Source organism: Xenopus laevis, chromosome 7L (genome assembly GCF_017654675.1).
Source record: "Xenopus laevis strain J_2021 chromosome 7L, Xenopus_laevis_v10.1, whole genome shotgun sequence".
In the NCBI taxonomy this organism is placed as follows: Eukaryota; Metazoa; Chordata; class Amphibia; order Anura; family Pipidae; genus Xenopus; species Xenopus laevis.
In genome coordinates, this window is record NC_054383.1 from 36,628,344 (window position 1) to 36,650,254 (window position 21,911).

Below are 21,911 nucleotides of genomic sequence, written 5' to 3' on the forward strand. Positions count from 1 at the left end.
AAAATCAGAAGTGTCTCTAACATGCACGCGGAATGTGACACATCAGCCAGAAAACATGCCATGCAACAACCATGAAGAATACGGTAAATATGAGTAGCACCAGTTTTACAGACAATATGTACAGCAGATATGTATTAGGAACAGTATAAAGGCAAAACCATGGCCTTGCTGTGCTGCTATATACCAGAAGGAGGGCATCATCTTATAGGAATCTCTAGGAAAGCTAAAAGTGGCCATACATAGGGCGACCAGTATGATTCTCTAACCCAGGGGTCCCCAACCTTTTTCACCTGTGAGCAACATTCAGATGTAAAAAGAGTTGGGGAGTAACACAAGCATCAAACATGTTTCTGCGTGGTGCCAAATAAGGGTTGTGATTGGCTATTAGTAGCCCCTATGCTCACTGGCAGCTTACAGGTCATGTCTGTTGGGCAGTACATATAGTTTTTATGCAACCAAAACTTGCCTCCAAGCCTGGAATTCAAAAATAAGCACCTGCTATGAGGCCACTGGGAGCAACATCCAAGGGGTTGGAGAGCAACATGTTGCTAATGAGCTATTGGTTGGGGGTCGCTGCTGTAACCGCACGGCCAATGGGTCGAATGGATGGTTATTGTACAATGGGTACACAGGATAACAAGTCAGAACTCAACAACAGAATAAAATGAAATCGGGTGCACGTCTCAGGCAGCCACTTTCAGCCGAACTTTAAATACACTTTTCAATTAGACAGCACCAGGCAATGAAGTTTTTCTTAAAAAGCCTTTATTGAAAAGGGCTTTACTCAGACAGATATACAGCAACGTTTCAGGCTTACAATTGCCTTTCCTCAGCTTGAACGCCTAGCGACTTACCGTACATGCCTAGATGGTCAGGCAGAATGGCTCGAATCGGTCAACCTTCCCAACCAAATCTGAGAATGCATGGCTGAACTTAAAGACAGTTTTAGCAAAATGCTACTCCGGTCAGGGAAATTGTTACCAATTTGTGTAATTGTCTATGTGATGTTTGTTTTGGGCAGGCCATTTCAAGAAATGCTGGTTTACAAACCATATTATTACAAACCATATTATTACAAACCAAACCATATTACAGAAAGTACACAGTATTAAAAATCATCTTCTTCATCATTTTTGTTAATGGGGCCCTTCTTTTTGGCTGTGTGCTGTAAAATTATCTTTTATGTGCACAAAAAAGTTGTGTTCACAGAGAAGTGAATGGTAGAATATGAAAATGAAGTGCGTCTATCACCTTACACGGACAATATCAATTTCTACAAGGATAATAGAAAAATGCTTTTGGTATGAGGTAATGCCGGCTCTAGCACACAAACAATAGTCCTGTTATAGCTTATGTGTGTGCAAGGACACTCTTATCACAGCTAATGTGCACTAACACACCCAGTACTGATGTGCAATCACATCCTGTCTCTGGGGAAACAGATTAACAAGCACAAACACAGACTTCAAATGAAATTTAGAGAAGGAGAAACCTCTAGAAAATAAGGGCAGAGCTTCAAACGTCCCATTTTCGTCATATTTTATATGTGATTTTACATCCTGGGCACGGTAATCCCATGCTGCATGCAGTCACTAACACCAAGCACCAGGGTCTGCCCATTCCCCTGGTCTTTTGTCTGTGGCCTTTTTTTTTTAATTTTGCATACTGTATGGTTCTTAGATATGGAGTCTGTGGGTTGATAAATCATATTACTGTGACAAATGCAATAATGTGAGTACTGATCGCAGCCTTTGGCCATGATAGCTCAGTATGTATCAGGCTTAGCATTGTAAATGCATGGCATGTAATGTACATGCAACATACCCTTAAGGGAGCTAACACACTGGCAGATTCAGGGAGATTTAGTCGCCTGGCGAATAATCGCCTCTTCTGCGGGGCGACAATCTCCCCAAACTGCCTTCCACCTGCTATAATGAGAAAACGCCAGCGCCAATGCACTCGCTGCAATTCGATTTCTGAAATCGTCCGAAGTTGCCTCAGAAGGAAACTTCAGCTCCTTCGGAAATCTAACCCTAAAAGCTACAGCTTGTGACAGGGTCGGCCTGGGGGGCCCGGGGCCCACCGGGACTGCAGTCCAGGGCCCCCTACAGGCCCCCCGTCCCCCTGCTGTGCGCACCGTGCGGCGCAGTGCTCTGCTGTGCGCCATCCCCTTAGCGCGCATGCGCACATGGCGCCCCGGCGCATATGCGCACAAGATGCTCCATCTGCATGCGTGTTGCGAAGATCGTTTTAAAAAAAAAAACGAGCAACAGGGGGGGGTCTGGCCCGACACTGGCTGGTGATAAGGAAGACATCCTCAATGATTATCAATCACTGAAATGTTTTCTCATATAACACTATCCAAAGGCCGTGGGGGTCTGTTAAGTACATTCCTAATTACTGGAACACTGCTGAAAAGTGTACAGGCTACAGAAAAAGCTAAGAAGGTTCTCTATCCCTTCTTATAGCACAAGGTATGTCCAGAATGTGACTTTCTCTTGGGGATTGCAGAACAACTGCTGTTCAAGGCCAATCCACCCTAGACACTCCCCAAACTGACACCCATTTAGTTAGGGATACTTTCACAGATACTTACACATTGGTGTTCATAGTTCAGTTGCTACAATAGCATAGCTTGTATGCTTAAAAATACAGTACATTACACATTACTGTTAAGAAAATGTACAAAACTGTGTATCACTGTCAACGACTGTATAAATAAAAATATTTTAAAAAAATACTGAACATTGTAGTAAAAACATAGACCCTAAAGAATGTATGTTGATCACAATTGCAAAACTAACCTGTGTACCTGTCTGTATTCATGCCCAAATTTAGTGATGTGCATATTAGATTTGCTACACATGCACCAAAGCATGCTGGGTGTTTATATCTGCAGCGGTGAGAGGAAGGGCAGAGCAGAACGTGAGGTGGGTTCATACACAAGTATTGTGACCACAATGTCAGAGCTGAGGAAGAAGCCAAGTCAGCTTGAGACTATTCTCCATCAGGACATGCATGAAGGCATTGCAACAAATGCAGAGGAAAGATCAAATGAGCAGTGCAAGATGCTGTGCCCCCATGCCTTAACAGGACTCACTATACATTTTGGGTCAAAGTGAAGGAATTCTGATATTAAAGGGGAACCCCACAAAAACATAATCTTTTTGAAAAGTAAACATAATTTCAAGCAACTTTGCAATATACAGCAAAAATAGATACTGACACCAGAAAATAAACGTTTGTAATATCTATCATAACATTATCTAATGCTATTTATAATTTTGCCATAAAAGTATCTGCTTGGTACTTTTACATTACCTTTCCTTCTCCTTTTTTTCCCTATGAGGGGGCTGCCATGTTAAAAACACTAACTGAATATGCAGACTTTTCATGATTTTTAATGGTTTCTGACAGTTCCCCAAGTCTAGCCCCCTGCTGATCTCTCTGACTACTTTGCTGGGCTGGCTGACTACTGTTACTTTGTATCAACAGCCATCTGTCCTCAGCCTGCATCCTCCAAACCCCACAATTCCCTGCACACATGATTCCAATAAGGTAAGGAACATCACAGTGCAATGCATTGTGGGTTATGTCGTTCCCGCATGCTGCCTGTAAAGTTGGCCATAGATGTAAAGATTTTTAAAAGATCCAATCGTTATCGTGAGACCACGATTATCTCGAAATGTTTGTTTAAATGTACAATGTGTCCATCAACTAAAAAGACCATTTCAGGCGATATTGCCAGCAAAACTGAAGGGCAGCTGATTGCTTGGCCCTGCAAACATAGATAGATTGCACTGGGACCGATAAAGATTTTTTAACCTGCCCGATCAATTTTCTGACAGATGTCGGACACAAAATCGTAAGATGTACGATCGTTCGAATCCCACTAACTTCACGATAAATTGACGGATTGGTCGGACTTCGATAAAATCGGTCGCTCGGCAAAGAAAAATCTTTGCGTCTATGGGGACCTTAAGCTGTGGAGAAGTTGTAACAATTTGTAACATCAGTGTTTTAGTCCCTCCTTCCCTGCCAGAATTTCAAATGATGCAGAAAGAGAAGAACTGTTAAACAGCTGGATTTCAGCATAGAAAATGGCATTTATTCATACTTTTTGAAGAAACAGGTAACTGTGATGGGTATATTAGGGGTTTCTGTGTTATGTGAGCCTCTTTATCAAATTTTCATTTGGAAGCTGGAGTTCCCCTTTAACAGATACATCAGTACATTATATATATATATATATATATATATATATATATATATATATATATATATATATATATATATATATTAGAGCTTACACTTAGACTGTAAGCTCTACAGGGCAGGGACCTCCTTCCCACTATGGGGCAAATTCACTTACAGGCTTCGCGCACATCGCAACACTTCGCCAGGCGTAAATTCGCCTGGACAACGCTAATTCACGAAGATCTGAAGTTGCGCACAGGATACCGAACGCTGGCGAAATTACACCAGCGAAATTACGCTCAGCAGTTCAAAGTTACGCTAGCGTTGGCTAATTAGCATACGGCGTGCAGTTAAAGTACAATGGACGTATATGCTGCAGCAAATACATTACACTACACAAGGCCAGGGAACCTTAATAAAATTATATAAAAGTTGTTATAATGCCCTACACATGTGCCCACAGTATAGTTTAGGTGCCATATGTTAGCAAATGTAGGGGGGAAGGAGGATACCCGAAAAAAAAATTTACGATCTTTTTCAGTCTATCACCCTTTAAATAGGAAAAAACGCCAGCGTTTTTTGGGACTTAGAAAAATTTTAACCTTTTTTTTGAGGAACTCCTATCTACTCTATTGCACTTCGCCTGGTCTGAGGTGGCGAAGGCAAGTCTTGCGATAGAGGGTCAGTAAAATCAAAAACGTAGTGAATTTGCGTAGTAACGCTCTTTCGCCAGACCGTAAATTTGCCTGGCGTTAGAGTGCGAAAGTTGTGCCAGAATTTATCTCCTTGGCGAAATTACGCCAGCGAATTCACGCCAGCTACCGTTAGTAAATTGGCGAAGTGCCGAAATGACGTCACGCTGGCGAATTTTCGCCCTTTAGTGAATCTGCCCCTATGTCTCTTACCACATAGCACTTAAGCTCTTTGTCCTATGATTCTGTATATATTTATTATGTGAATTGTCTTCCCCATGTTTACTTTTATATATATTGTACTTTGATGCACTGTACAGTGCTGCAGCTCCTTAACAGCGCTTTACAAATAAAGTTATACATACATACATACATATATTGAAAAAAAGCTGTTACTGTGCCCCCAAGTTTCTCTAAATTCCATGAAACAGAAAGACCATGGGGATAAAATAGTTGTGACTGCTTTACTACAAGTTAGAAAATAAAAACACAGATTGATTGCTATGGGTAACTGTACTGGTGGGTTTCTAGAATTTAGAATGATTATCTGCAGTTGCCAACCCATCCAAGGTGCTTTAATGTAATCGTATAATCCGGTTGTATAATATGTGGATTTAAATGTCCCATATAAAAAGATAAGACATAGAGTGTGTATAAAATAAAACACTCTAATAATGGGTTTATGTAATACGTGTAAATTATTTTAAGTTTGCTGTCTAGTGACCCATATCAACCACCATTTGCTGGTAAGCTGCCTGAATACAAACATCAGCTTGGTTGCTATGGGTTATTAGATGTGGGCAAACATAAAACATTTTATTACATTAGCCTGCACGTTTGCCTAGCTGCAGTAACTCATTGCAACCAATCCTGATTAATTACAGATATCCAAGTATAGATACGTTTTAGCACAGAGAGCAATCTTAGAGCCTGTACATAGCTGTGTTATATATAAACATTACTGTACAGGACACACAAAGAATCTAACTATAACACTGTGCCAGCTATTTGTCATCACACACAGCAGCTCAATCCCTGGAGGAATTATCTTTATCCAAAACAGAGGAGTGACTCAATAGAACAGGAGCATTGTTCGTCAAGTGTGCGGCTGGCTCTGAAGGGGAATGGCAATGCTGGTAGGTTTGGTCTGGGTTAGCTTTGAGCAAATAAAGAAAGTTTTTGCGGGCACTGATGTAGAAGAGAAGCCCCTGTACCATGTTGAAGGAGGTGCAGAGAAACCCACATTCCCATGCTGCTTAGTACTGGTACAAGTTGTATCTGGCTGCTTGTATTCCTGCTCAACTAAAGAGTTAGAATATATAGTGAATAAAGTACCCCCTCTTGTAAATTATAAGGATATTATAAGTTACTGAGGAGTTTCATGACCATATAAAAACATGAGGCCGAGTGGTTTCATACAGGTCATGGAACTCCGAAGTAACTTCTAATATCCTCATATTTTACAACAGTGGGAATAATAACACAAGTTTCAGTGAGTCTTGTGACAGAAATGACATCACTACTCACTGTTTAGAACTGATAACATCAGAACTCACCATTTAAAAGGATATCATTTACAAGATATTCATGGCTTTTTTGTATTATATAGCAATCTCTACATAAAGCCATTCGGACAGTAAGTGAAATGATAAGGACATGATTACCTGTGGGTTACTTGCCAAGTTCATCTTATATGGATTTGGTTTTCCATCTTCAGAGACAAGAGGAGACCATATTTTTGATTCAACCCTGAAAACAATCAGAAAGAGTTGTTACAAACCTTGCAATTAGATGATGTTGAGAGAAGGATGCTTCTGGATTTGACTACTACGCAACTAGCAGCTCATAGCGTATCTCGTACAGCTTGACCAGAATCTAGACTTTGTTGGTATAATAACTCTGCATGAAGTTGCTTTCATATTTGATCAGCGTGACCATAGTATTTGCCCGTGGCTAGGGATTCACACAATTTACGATAACCAGGTTTTGCCAGTTAGCACAGGAATACTTTGTAGCAGGCTGGCGCCAATGCAGACCAAGCAGCTGAAACCAGGAGTCAAAATGTAATTTAAGTTCTAGTCTTTATACTCCCTTCTAAAAAGAATAAATATTCCAAAGCTACTGTATGTGGCCTACTCAAGCCTTGTTGTGTTCCTGAACTGGTTCCTTTTTATAAGCTAGGGAGGGCAAAGCAAGCAATACTGTATTGAATTTATGAATTCAGAAAACCATTAACCGAGTAACAGTAACGTAGGTAAAAGGCTAACCTTTTATGTCTATATAAAATCTGCCTGACTGTTAGCTGATCCAGAGGTAGGCAAAAAAAACCTTCTAAAGCCTGTCCAACAAACGGAGTTAATCCTATCAATGGACAGATAAGAGTCGGGCAGGTCAATGGTTTGCCCCTATATACAGCCTAGTAAGCAACTGTCTCAAGGTGGCCATACACAGGGAGATCCGCTCGTTTGGCGACATACAAGTGGATCTCTCCCCAATATGCCCACATTGATCGCGGTATAGCATTAACGAACAGATGCGGCTGCGATCCGACAGCATTTTTTACCCTGCCCAATCGACATCTGCCTGTCTTTCGCCAGATATAGATCGGGGACACCCATTGGATGGCCCCACACAGGGGCCAATAAACTGCTGACTCTGTCTGTCGGTAGCTTTTATCGCCCCGTGTATGGGGGCCTTTAGTTTCAAGGAGTCAAGTTGGCAGCTAATATTGGCACTTGCATAGCCAGAACCGAGTCACAAAACTGATCTCCTTGAATAGCTGAACAGCCGAGTAACAAGAATTTACAAACCATAGCAGAGTAGCAGGGGGTATGCATTTTGTATGCCCTGGTTCTTAGAAGGAACAATATGTGTGTGGAAGGCTAAATGTGTTTGGATGCTGTAATCTGGAATTAGAATACACAAGGCACATAAAAAAAAGAATGGAGCCTTTGTCATAACCAGTTAAAAAGTTACTGAAAGTTACACACAGGAGTGGGGATTTCATCCGACTCACACCAACATCTCTATTACCCACAACAAAAAAAATCTCACGGTTCAGCTTGATAGTCCAAAATTCAGACAATATATTGTCAGAATTATTCTGTTTCAGAATCAGTTTGTATAAACGAATGCAGCTCAGGATGAAGAACAGATTTATCTTTTGATCAATTTGTTATCAAAAGCTGCTCATCTAACTGGAGTCTGGGAAATCTCGTTTAGCACTTGGCTCTGAGCAGCGTTCTCAGTCTTATTACAAATAAACAGTTCCTAATATTCCCTTCCCTCACATTCCTGCCTGCTGTCAATTATCCCTTTAGTTTACAATCGGAGTATTAATATTCCTTTTTCATGGGTATTTTTATTGCTATCACAGGCAGTTTCTATTTCTGTGTCATCAGAAAATCTTATCATTTTGTAAATAAACATTTGTCTTACTCATTAGGATAAGGCCACACGAGGAGATTCGGGGAGATTTTGTCGTCTGGCGACTAATCGCCATGTCTTTTGCGCGACTATCTCCCCAAACTGCCTCTGTGTTTTTCCCCATAGGCTAGAATGAAAAGTCGCATGCGCTAATGCACACGCGGCAATGCATTTTCAATAGTCGTCCAAAGTAGGCAGTTCGGGGAGATAGTCGCGCAAAAGACGTGGCAATTAGTCGCCAGGCGACAAAATCTCCCCGAATCTCCTCGTGTGGCCTTACCCTAATGAGTAAGACAAATGTTTATTTACAAAATGATAAGATTTTTTGATGACACAGAAATAGAAACTGCCTGTGATAGCAATAAAAATACCCATGAAAAAGGAATATTAATACTCCGATTGTAAACTAAAGGGATAATTGACAGCAGGCAGGAATGTGAGGGAAGGGAATATTAGGAACTGTTTATTTGTAATAAGACTGAGAACGCTGCTCAGAGCCAAGTGCTAAACGAGATTTCCCAGACTCCAGTTAAAAATAAATGATTTATAAACAAACCGTCCTGCCACTGCTCCAGTAAAGGGCAACTACACAACAGAGTGGCAACTAGTTTATTCCTCAGGATTGTAGATCACTAACTAAATCATAGACAGTCGTTTTTCTTGCTGCCTCCAGACAAAACCTGGCATTTCTGCAAATGATATAGTAAAAATAATAATATGAATCAATTTACAATATATCTATTGTCTGTTTGCTTGAGTCTGAAGGAAGACAGAATGAAGAAAGACAAATTGCAATGATGCTTAGATTGATCTTGCGTGACATTTCTGCGGCAATGAATTGCTGCAGGTCTTCGGGTCCCAGCTTTAGGCTTGGACTTGGTTGTTTCATATGCTCGCAAGAACTGACAAGAGACCCAGACAATGTATTTCCTTTGCTCTCAACAGGGGGAAAATGACTTTTGAGAACGAATAAACATGTTCCGGTCCTCCAAGCTTGCCTTCACAACTCAAGAGAATTCAGTGATTTTTACAGGAAATCAAAAAATGTGGCCATTAAATCCTTACCTAGTTTAAGGGCATTTTGCACTTCCTATAACAATCTATGGTTTTTAACAGGTCAGAAAATGTGATCTATGAATGTACATATGAATGTACATAATCAGCTGATCCTTATTCTTATATACTGAGCTGTATTGTGTACTTGGGTTAATAATTAACAGATCATTGTACCAAGTGATATGCAATAAATCTCATGCCACCTTCTCTTTCAGCTAAACAAGCAGCTCTTGCTGAAAGGGTCTCTCGTGTCCTTAAAGTGGACCTGTCACCCAGATATAAAAAACTGTATAATAAAAGTCCTTTTTAAATTAAATGAAATCCAAATTCTATTTTTTATAAAAGCATTCATAGCTGTTGTAAGGTCATTTAAAAATCTCAGCTGTCAATCAAATATTGTCTGCCCCTCCGCTGTGCCTTAGGCATAGAGACCGAGCAGACAATTACTTTCACTTTCCATTCAGCACTTCCTAGATGTCACTGCTCTCCCCACATTCCCCCATTCTCTTCACCATTTAATTATGTAGCCAGGGCATGGGGATGGACATCAGGTCCCCCATTCTGGTGCACAAACAAGATTCCGAGATGATGCAAGGCTTGCCTTAATAACAGTGTCCACAAAATGGCTCACAGACACCATCTTTGGTAATCCTTGTAAAGTGAGAGGCGTATCTGCGTTGGAGCAGTTTTCCGGTTTGTTACAACTGCACATGCGCCGGAAGTGACAGAAATAGCTGAAGTGACGGACGAAGACCCGAAGATTACTGAAGTGATGGAAGATGGTGCCCGTGAGCTCCACTGCACTCACGCTGCATGTACGGTCAGTTATCCTACAGGGGACATAATTCTGGTGTAACACAACAGGAGGAGGCAGGTCAGCAGAGGGGGGGGCAGTGGGGACTTATCACTGTGGGGGTTTAGTTCTCCTTTAAGGTGGCCATACACTATAAGATCTGCTCGTTTGGCATCTTTCCCCAATAAGCCCACCAAAGGCAGGGCGATATTGGCTAATTAGATTGTTTGGTCCTAAAGCCAAACTATCAGATTACTACGATGGGAATAGGCACTGACAGACAAGAATCAGATGAGAAAATCAAACCTGCCCCATCGATATCTGGCCAATATTTAGACAGATATTGGTCGGGGAGGCCTGTCAGAAGGCCCCGAACAGAGGCAGATAAGCTGCCAAATTGGTCTAAAGGACCTGAATCGGCATCTTAAAAAGCCTGTGTATGGCCACCATTCGACCAATTTTTATGCAATTCGACAAATCCGTCAAATTATCATGAGGTTAGTTAGCAGTGAACAATCATGCATCTAACGATTTTCGTCAGACATCGGTCAGAAAATCAGTCGGTCATGTTAGACAATTTTCATTGGTCTGTGAAATGTATCCATTGTCAATTTTTTTGCAGGGCCATGCAGGCAGCTACCCACAGTTTACTAGCTTCAACTAGACTCTATTGCTTATAATGGTCATTTCTGATGGACAAATCGTGCATTTAAACCATCGTTTCAGGTCCTACGATAACGAAAAGATTGTTTAAAAACACCTATGGCCACCTTTAGAATGATTGCATATCTGGGGCAAGCAGTCGTTAATATGATTTATGGCAAATGTTGCTATTAACAGCAGCAATGCAGATGTTGCAGGCGGGAGATTCATTAAAGTCCAGCAACATATGCAACAATTTCAAAAAGGCTGCTATTTTATGTCTTTTTAAATTATTTAGACTGTGATGGGCAAACAAACATTCTTTTTCTGCATTTTTACATTAGAAAGACTACAACCTCAGCTGATGCATTTTCCTCAGACAGTCAAGGAACCAGAACCTTAATATTAATAGGGGACTTTTCTGTTGGCAGGGTTCAATCCAGATAAAAAAAAAATCAGCATCATACCATACTGCTATCTAAGCATCTTGCCATGGAAATGAAGAGCAGAGCTTTCTTCCTCTGTACAGTCAGTGACAGTCTCCCTTCCCTTCTTGCCTGACTTTCTCTTATCTTTATTTGCATGCCTAGCGATTACAGAGTATTGTATGAGGACTACTGAGTGGGACAGTATGTAAGATTTGCCTTTCCTTCTCTTTTAAGGGCCAACTTTTGTATCAGCATCCAAGTTTTCATGTAGAGATGTTGACTACAGCCACATCAACTCAGAAGCCTGATGCCGGGAGTTGGTACTTAAATGGATTCTGTCATGATATTTATGGGGTCGTTTATTTTATTTCTAAATCACACTGTTTAAACTACAAATAATTCACTCTACAATATAAAATTGTATTCCTGAACCAGCAAATGTATTTTTTTAATATAGTATTATTTATAATATTGGTGTGTACAGGACAGCCATCAGGGGGGGGCAGGGGGGAGAAGGGGGCCCCGAGGTTAAGGGGGGCCACACCGCACTTACTTGATTAGCCGGGCCCTCCTGCTTTCGGAGAGCTGCTGACTTTGGGAAGGCAGGGCGGGAGCACAAAGGGAGGTATCTTCTGTCCAATACTTCCCCTAATTGGTCACTGAGTTTAAGTCCCGGTTGAGCTGCTCAGGGATTGGATAGCTGAGGTTTGAACTTCTCCTCCAGCTCAACCAATCAACATGCAGCTTTACCAGGACTTGAAATTCTGTGACCAATAAGGGAATAAAATGCTGTCACTGGAAGAAGATGCTACCACCTGTGCTCCTCTCCTCCCTTCTGTAGTAGACAACTCACTGACAGCAGGTGGGCCACACTAATGAAGTAAGTGTAACATGGCAGGGCACCCCTACAGGTAACCCTTTGTGGTCCCTGTTGTGTGGTGGGGCTCTGGGCACCAATTTTTTTTTTAACTTCTGGAGGGGGCAAGGTTTTTTACATGGATGTTTAAGGGGGGCCCTGGCCACCAATTTTCTTATAAAGTGGTGGGGGGGGGCCTGGATTTTTACTACTGAGTGCAGTTCTTAGATCTACCAGGGAGCTGTTATCTTGTGTTAGGGAGCTGCTATCTGGTTACCTTCCCATTGTTCTTTTGTTAGGCTGCTGGGGGGAGGGGGGAGGGGTGATATCACTCCAACTTGAAGTACAGCAGTAAAGAGTGACTGAAGTTTATCAGAGCACAAGTCACATGACTGGGGCAGATGAGTAACTGACAAAAAGCAAAACAATTTGCACAAATATGAATTAAAATTCTCATTTTGCAATGTAATACTCTTCTATAAACTGTTATTACATTGCAAATTTTCATTGCACATTGCAAATTTTCATTGAGCATTGCCCACTTTTAAGAAGTGATTGAAGGTCATAATCTTTTGGAGCAAACGTAACAACTTTTTCAGTTAGACGTTTTATTACATTTACTGCGCATTGGCGCAAACTATAGAATTCGCAAACAGTCTTCCACTGTCAGAAGTGGTCGCTAAACAGTTTCCGGGTTCGCAAAAGCTAGATTAAATTCTCGCAAAGGAAAATTTGTTCGCAAACTTTTCACATTGCGAATATTTTTTTCCTTTACCGACTTTTATTACATTCCCCCAAATATGTCTAGCCCCATGTCAGATTATTAAATGTAAAAAAAACGGTTTGCTCTTTTGAGAAACGGATTTTAGTGCAGAAGTCTGCTGGAGCAGCACTATTAACTATTATGAAAAAAACATGTTTTCCCATGACAGTATCCCTTGAAGGTCACGAGAATGATGTTGGGCAATGTGAACACAAATAAATGCAGCAAGGGCTTGTCCCTGCTTGATTTTGGACCCGTGTGCCTGTTGTATCTATTATATTTATTATGAACACAAGTCGCAGTTCTGGGAGCTGTATTTCAGCAGCAGATTGACTTTAGACCCTTGGTCTAACTGGATTTTTTTTATCCTGCTGTTGGAACTACACATTGTTAATGAAAGACTTTGACATAGGCACGAGGACCTAAGCAGGTTTTCAGCTACTAATTCCTGCTTCTTCCTAAATGCAAAGACCCCCATCATATCCTGTTAGCTAAATGTCCTTAACCCTTTTTCTGTGGATTCTGGATGATGCACTGCAAGTTCAAATGAGCTACAGAGAGAATATTGTAGTGGCTGCTACACTCTCTCTTTGTGATAGAAGAATGATGAAGGTGACCATTAAACCTCTGTATAGTAATGCACTGCCCAGTGCACATATTTTTCTGTATCTTTACAGCAATAAAATAAAGAATGTAGAGTGATACTTTCTTAATGAGTTTAATGTTAAAACAAAGAAGCAGACACCATTACCTGTTTATCGTAAGAATTAATTCATCTTCACAGCCTTTAATTTTATTCTGCGCTTCTAAATGAGTCATCCCATCTGTGTTTTCCCCATCAATAGCAATGACTATGTCTCCTGTACATAGTTCCGCAACTGCAGCTTTGCTTCCTGGCATTACCTGGAATAAAAAGACCAAGTGAATATTTGAATTCTTCGCTTTATGGCAACTACAACAATTTTATTTTTATACAAAATGAATGAATAAACCTGATCTCAGAAGTGTGCGTGTTCTGTTGTATGGTCAGGTGTCTTAACAGCCAATCACCTGCCATGAAATTCTGCTACAGTACATTAAATACAGTATCAACATGTTGCTCCCCAACCCCTTGGAAACCACCACACCACTGAAAATGCCTGGCTTTATCTTTGACAAGTTCTTACAGAACACACCACCTCTATGCCAGGACCAAAGAGGCAAACTTTTACTTTTCAGGGCAAAAAAATGCTTCCAAAAAGTGTCAAGGGAAATTTCCTAAACCATAAATTTTAGTACTATGCTAACTGTAGTAGTCTAAAGGCCATACATGGGCCGGTCAGAAACGCTGTCCCACCAATTAACCCACAGCCAATGAAGAACATACCAGTGGCTGCATGGTGTGTCTGACTTTCTATTGTTTCGATCATTCATGGAAAGAACATAAATAATCATAAAAGGAGAAAGTGAAGAGGAGGTGGGCGATATGGTGCATCCACTAATTGAGATACCGTATATACTCGAGTATAAGCTGTCCCGAGTATAAGCCGAGGTACCTAATTTTACCTCCAAAAACTGGGAAAGCTTATTGACTCGAGTATAAGCCTAGGGTGAGAAATGCAGCAGCTTCTGGTAAGTTTCAATACAAAAATTTAGGGTTTCCATTGGAGGTGCCGGCGTCTCGTTTTTAGATGCCGGTGACCATTCTTGGACGCCGGCGAATATTCTTGGAGACTATTCTTGGACGCTGGCGACTATTCTTGGACGCTGGCGACTATTCTTGGACGCCAGCGACTATTCTTGGACGCCAGTGACTATTCTTAAACGCTGGCGACTATTCTTAGATGCCGGCGACCGTTTTTGCGCTTGACCCGAGTATAAGCCGAGGTAGAGTTTTTCAGCATATTTTGGGGGCTTAAAAACTTGGCTTATACTCGAGTATATACGGTATCCATAGTATAAGGATAGTGGTCGGAATTGGCAGGTCACCATATACATAACTATAATCATATGAAATGTTGTTATTATAGCTATGTGTATAGACAGCTTAAGCCAATCTGAACCTCTACTTTACTTTGAGCTGGTGGTAAATAAATATGTGTTGTTGTTGTTGTTAATAATAATAATAATAATAATAATAAAGGACTCCCCATGTATCAACAAAAAACATTCTATACCTATTAGTCAGATTAATAGGAGCAACTGGGTGTAAAATAAGTTTCATACATTTTTGCTCTTTATACTTCCTAATGTGGTCCATGATTTTGTTATCCATGGACCTCAAAACAGTGATCTTCATTGGCGAAAATGAAAAACCTATGTACTTAATGAAATAGTCTTACCAAGAAAAAGTGGAGAGACATAGTACTTGTCTGTAATAACTTCCCATAATAATACTCCCTGTGCTTTACAGATGCTATCCCCCCGTTCATGCAAGAAACAGCAGTTTTGAAAAAATAAGGCCTGTTGTGCCCAGTTTGTTTTGGCTGCCAATGATGGAAAACAGTGAAAGTCAAAATACCTTCTATTACCATCATTGAAAATTCTATGCATCTACCATTCAGCAAATGTTTGGGGCATCAAAACACCCATTGTGTCACCCATTGTGCTCCAGCCCAATTAATATAAGCACTACACAATTCTATAATTGAAAACCATTTAAGACCATTTCTGTAAATTTGTCACAATGTTTTTTTTCCTGAAAAAACCCAGATACAAAACACTACTGCCCAGTGGTTTAAATGACAGACAGGATGATGAACAAAGAGCGTGTGAACAGAATGATAAACAAAAAATAGCCTCCCAGCCAGTTTCCTTTCTGGTTACTGGGGCCACAGTGACAAAAGCAGAAAATAAAAGCAAGAAGAATAAAATGTGTGGTTGGACCACTTTAGTATAAAAGTCACTACTTGTGTTAGGCAAGGGCAGACTAGTGTATTGAACCCATCTCACTGTCTGAGGAATATTAAGGGTAGTGCCAGACATTGTGAGTCTAGGGCTGCGGAGAAACACAGGACAAGAATCCGCTATTCCTCCTCTGCTATTCTATGTGTCTGAAGCCAAATACATTGCCCTGGGTTGGGTTCAGGCAGAAGTAGCAGATTTCAGCACAAAGTGCAGATACAGGAAGCTGATAGTTTCATCTGATGCACTTCTCTCTGCCTCATTAAAGGAGAACTAAACCCTAAAAATTAATGTAGCTAAATATGCCATATTTTACATACTAAACTTATTGCACCAGCCTAAAGTTTCAGCTCAATAGCAGCAATGATCCAGAACTTGTCACAGGTAGTCACCATCTTGGAAAGTGTCTGCTCAGTGGGCTCTGAGGAGCTGTTAAGAAGCTAAGCTTAGTGGTTATCACAAATTATCAAGAATAAAATGAGGTTGGTCTGTAATATAAGCAGATGCTACAGGGCTGATTATTAAATTCTGATGCTAATTGCACTGGTTTCTGTGCTGCTTCATGCAGTAATTATCTGTATTAATTACTAATCAGGTTTATATTGTGACTGTGTACTGTATATTTTGAGTTGGTCCCTAAGCTTGGTAAGTGACAGCAGCACAGAGCATGTGCAGTGAATCAGCAGAAAAGAAGATGGGGAGCTACTGGGGCATATCTGGAGGCACAGATATTTACTGCTAAAGGGCTGTGATTGCCTTGGGCTGGTACAGAAGCCCAAAACATAATGTAAAACATTTCTATCTACTTCTTTAGGTAAGCGTTAGTTCTCCTTTAATATTCCCCAGGTGATTAGAAGTGTTTAATACGTTAGCCTGCCCTTGCCCTTAAAGTGAACCTGTCACCCAGACATAAAAAGCTGTATAATGAAAAGTCCTTTTCAAATTAAACATGAAATCCAAATTCTTTTTTTTATTAAAGCGTTCATGGCTGTTGTAAACTCATTTAAAAATCTCAGCTGTCAATCAAATATTGCCTTAGGCACCTACTAGACATCACTGCACTCCCCACAGTCCCCCTCTCTCTTTCCCAGATAATTGTGTAGCCAAGGCATGGGGATGGATATCAGGTCCCCCATTCTGGTGCACAAACAAGATTCTGAGATGATACAAGGCTTGCCTTAATAACACTGTCCACAAAATAGCTCCTGCCTGCTTGCTATACTTATGAATTCCCAGGCCTAAGGAAACAAGATTCAAATAATTTATATAGTGTAATTAAAGTTTATTTTGCTTGACTAACGTGATAAAATAGGATTTCTAATTTTTTTTGGGGGGGAAGGTCCCCTTTACGCTAGCCACACGTGCCCAGATTGTGTTGGCCAATTGGGCTGATTTTGACTTCACTGTCAAACATCTGGCCAATAATGTCACAAGGGTGGGTTGAGATTTTTCAAAAGAACCTTTTCAGATTGGTCTGTTCAAACTGCAAATGTAATCTGACTATACCCCGCAGCTTCTTATTTATTCCCAGGTCCACTGAGAACATAACATGTGAATTCTTTGGAGTGTAAGGCCAAAACTCTTTTATCTATAGACCAACTGCCCAAATAACCATAGGAGCCTCTTTTTATTTACCTTTTTTATTTGTTCACCCCTTAATTTACAAGGGGGTTGCCAATATGTTAGGCACCCCTAAATGAATCCAGTCACTAAGCTTGTCCGACAGAAATTTTTTATCCTGGGGACGACTATATCTTTGCATCTATGGCCAGCTTTTGTCTAACCAAGGGAGGACTGGAAAAACAAAAGATGTCAATGCTACAGTGGAAACTTCCCTAGGCCAATAGGTTTTTATTCCTAAAAGGAACACCGACCCAGGGATCAAACTCTGTGACTGAATTTACTGGGTGGTGCCTAACATATTAGAATTTAAGACTCCTTGTCCCTTAAAAGTAAATTTTCTGTGCTGTAGGGGAACATATGAAAATTAAAGGTCATCATGTAAATCCCCAGACAGAGTTCCAAATATCTATAAAAATCCCATTGGGTATGGACCACAAAGGCCTGGTAATACAATGCTCTCCTGAGCCTACATAGGTCCAACTGTTTGGCCCTAGGCTGTATATAGGTATATAATGTATGTACAGAGAAGCATTTGAACATTTTTCAACACAATGTGACAACTAAGGGTCACAATCTCCCTGCACTCTATGGATGAAATTTAATTGGTTGCCCTGATAACAGTATGGTAGCTTCCACTCATATAAACACAGTTATGTACATAAATATGGTTCCCCTATTTTAATTAAGCACTTATATTAAAAAAGTAAATAAATTACTTAAAAACAGGGTTTGGTTCTCGTTTAAAGACCAATATGAAATGACTTGTTCATTAATCATTCCATCATTTTATAGTTATAGAGCTTTAGTTAGATCATGCAAGCAGGTAACAGTTTTTAAAATAATATTTTAAGAAACAGGAGACGTAAAACTCACTAAACTAGGGTTAGAGAATGAAGCAAAGGGATATTGGGGCCGTTCCCATGTTGTGCTTACATGGGAGCATTCTATTTGACATGGTATAGCTTTCTATAGATTTTACAATATAAAATGAGTCAGCTCTATTTTTTCTGAGCAGTTTTGCTGTACTCATGAGGACTATCATTATGCACAGGCAAAAGCCTGGACGACCCATAAGGCTGTGGCTACTTTTCACTTTCAGCCAACAGATCTCCAATTTTCAAATGAATCCTTGATCCACCACGATTGCAGGACTATATGATGTCCACCACCCCCTTCCTGCCAAGATGGGTAGCAGCATTGTCAAAATCAGCCAAACCTGGGCATCTATAGCTCGCTTTAGCCAAGTGATGCCTTATATTAAAACCATATGCCATGCCAGCTGCATTTTTAGTATTTTCCTGATGAAACACACTGTGTTTCCTGAAAGCTTGCAAAGTAATTTCTGGAAGAATTAATGGTATCATTTCTACGATAATATCCCCTCATGAAACAAAAAGTCCTCAGTGTGTATAGATGTCACAGTCTGGGCAGGCAATAAAATGATAATTTACTATCTATTAGAGGAAACCAACAGTTGCACATGGCTTCATCATAAAGGAAAAATGTTTCTTGCACAAGCATGAGCTCTCCTATGCTAGCATGTCTAAATAAGGTGCATTGAACTCCTAAGGAATGGATCTGTAGATGGAATACCGACGATCTGCAATGATGAAATATTTCCTATGCAGGGCATAAGAGTTTAGACAAATAAGAACTGCATTTAATAGAATGGTCAAAAAGAAAGGAAGGCTATTGTACAAAAATAAGAAAGCCCCAACATGCCACACTGCCTCTTTAATGAAAGTGATTATTTAACCTTTAGCCAAGTGCAAATATTTTTAAGGTTTTTATTTTTGGCAATTGGCATTACGATAATACGGTTAAAGCAGAGTTGTCTAACACATCAGGTAGCATTATATAAACATTCAATAATGTATTATTAAACAATTCACACAACTGAGGGAGCGGCATTGGGGACACATGGGTCATATGGGATATATATGTCAATCCAGTCATCCCACACTTTCCCAAATTTGTCTGTAGGCCATGTGCTTCATAAGCGGGGGCGTTTCGGTAAGTAACGCCGCCTGAGGCGACGTTCGCAATGCCGCCCATCACGCTAACCTTAATAGACAACGGGGGGGTCGAGTGCAGGCCGCATTGATAGCGCAGAGGGCGAAATTGCACTCTCTGCACTAGAAAAGCCGAATTTCCCGTTTAAAAACTGGAAATTCGGCTCTTTAAATTACAAGGTGCTCACCTTGCCTGATGGCTGAAACGACCCTGTTCATAAGTCAGTTTGATCAAAGGGAGCATACGATTGACTAGTTTTAGCCAGTAGCTAATTGATGGGGGCTTGGGTTGTAGCCATTGTAGAATAATAGCTTTTTTTGCATAGAATAATAGTGTTCTGTAAAGTTTTCTGGTATGACTTTGGGGAACTAGGTCGTCTATTCCCCCTAATAGGCACGCTTCGGGGGAGACAACTTGGGGTAGGTCTAGGTAGTCCCCGACGCATTGGGTCACATTGCTCCAAAAATTTTTTATATCTGGGCTCTAGTCCAAATAATATGTAAAAAGTCTGTGTTGAGGTATTGACATCTTGGGCATGCAGGTGGTTTATTTGGAAAAACCCTATGGAGTCTCATGGGTGAATAATAGTACAGGTGTAAAACTTTGAAATGAATTAGTCTATCCTGTGTTGAAATAAGATAGTAGTAAGCTCTTTCAGTGGCTTACCAAGTGCAAATATTTACAATAAAATTAAAATATAATGATGTACTTTGAGTTTTAAAGATCCAATTTAAGAACATTTAGGCAGTCATACACTTGCCAATCGTGTACTGTAGACTAGAGCATATCACTGATTGGCCTGTCAGCTAAATGGACAGATATCATATGATGGACCAGAAAAGGTATGGTCATGGTCACCTTTCTATTGTTCTGTTCATCGCGACCAACAACACAAATTAAATCAGAATCGCAAATGCCCCATGTGATGACCTAATCGACAGACCAGCGGATATCCATGACACCGTAATTGGTCGAGATTTTATGGCCAGCATCCGTATACCAAAACCTTATACCAAGATTAGTTATGTTCAGAAGAACACTAAGATAATGTTAGAATTCCAAGTCTCCCACAAAGTACAATAAATTCTTCTGGATGACCACAGACGTTCCCCATCCAGATACCACCCAGGTAAAATTGCTGACATTCCTGTAATTGTGGCTTCAGGGCACATGTATCAATTGTAGAGGTGCAAACCAGTGCTGGTAATGGTCCATACATAACATATTACTTTTAGCTTTGATAGGCCATGGTTGCACAGTTTGCACAGCATAAAGCTAGGGGCAGGGCATTTCAGCAGGCTGATTTCAGCCCCTCACAGAGAGCAGTATTCTCTTCTTCTTTTGCATATGGAACCCTTGTGTTGGCCCCAAGAGAGTGTGTTCCCTCCAGAGCCGACACAAGGGTTCTAAACAGGAAAAAAGAAGACGATACTGGTCACGGTGAGGATCTTAAATCGGCCTGTGGATTTTGGCCCCTTCTGGCCCCAAGGGATATAATTCCTTTGGCAAGCATTAAGCACAGGGGCACTATTCGGCCCTCCAGTACTCCTGCCTTCTCCAGTACTCCTACTCCTCCTGAATGAAGTCCACAGGAAGGGGTTATCGCCCAGTAGTTTCAAGGACAGGGGACACAAAACTTGAAATCATCCATTCACTTGTAGGATAGTCACTTGCGCTCATTTATGAGGGGATCGCTGCTAAAGAACAAGACAGTCTCCGTTTCAAAGCAACAATCGTTTGCAGATAATGATCATACATGTGAATGGGGACAATTATGAGTGTTTTGTACCTCAACAAACAAGGTGAGTAATTGCTGTGGGAACAAAATCTTGAAATTGTCCCTTTGCCCTTGAGGGATCCAGATTAAGCCTTGGAATCACCTTAGTGACCCAAGATTTTGCTTAGCATTATTCTTATTACTACTGTGAGAAAGTCCAAATGCCCATTTACTCCCATACAAACTAATGCTAACTCCCATCCTCTGAAAACTGATGCCAGTGACTGTACTGATACAGTTTAATCACAGCAGGGCACCATAAAGAAAACTATGATCTATGAACTATTAGCCAACACTAGATAGGGCTGGGTATAGTAAAGAAAATCTGGCATATTTTACTGCATTCCACATTTCTCCTAAACATCTGTCTGGCATCATAAATATGCAGGGGGTTGTCCAAGCACAGCATTAAGTTTCAGGGAAATTAAATTATGGTCCGTCTGCTTTGTACTAGATTTCAATTTAGCAAATGCACAGACGCAAGTCATAGGTCATAGCTTAATATGTGCACAGCCCATTGCTCCATGGAATAGAGGCCTGGACAATTGCAGAGCTTTTTGCTATTCTTGTCTCAAAACAGACTTCTTTGATTCTCTTTCTGCCACCTGCCTGTACTTGGATGACATCATTTCTGATTCCTTCTGTCCCAAATGATGGCTTTATTGTTTATAGCTTTATGATGACATCACAAATGTGTTTTGGAGGGGAGGGGTAGGGACAGGTAAAAAAAGCAGAATGTGGTGTCAGGTCGAAGTCTACATA

At 40.6% G+C, this 21,911-nt stretch overlaps 1 protein-coding gene across 4 annotated transcripts in view; it reads right to left on the minus strand.

The window, feature by feature from the left end:
- pdlim1.L (PDZ and LIM domain 1 L homeolog) overlaps positions 1 to 21,911 on the minus strand; it is a 45,608-nt gene that overhangs the window by 15,596 nt on the left and 8,101 nt on the right. For all 4 annotated transcript variants that reach the window (XM_041568428.1, XM_041568429.1, XM_041568430.1 and 1 more), the window contains 2 exon segments: positions 13,605 to 13,756; positions 6,554 to 6,638 (listed from right to left, as the gene is read on the minus strand). In XM_041568428.1, coding sequence (XP_041424362.1) covers positions 6,554 to 6,638; positions 13,605 to 13,756 — 237 coding nt within the window.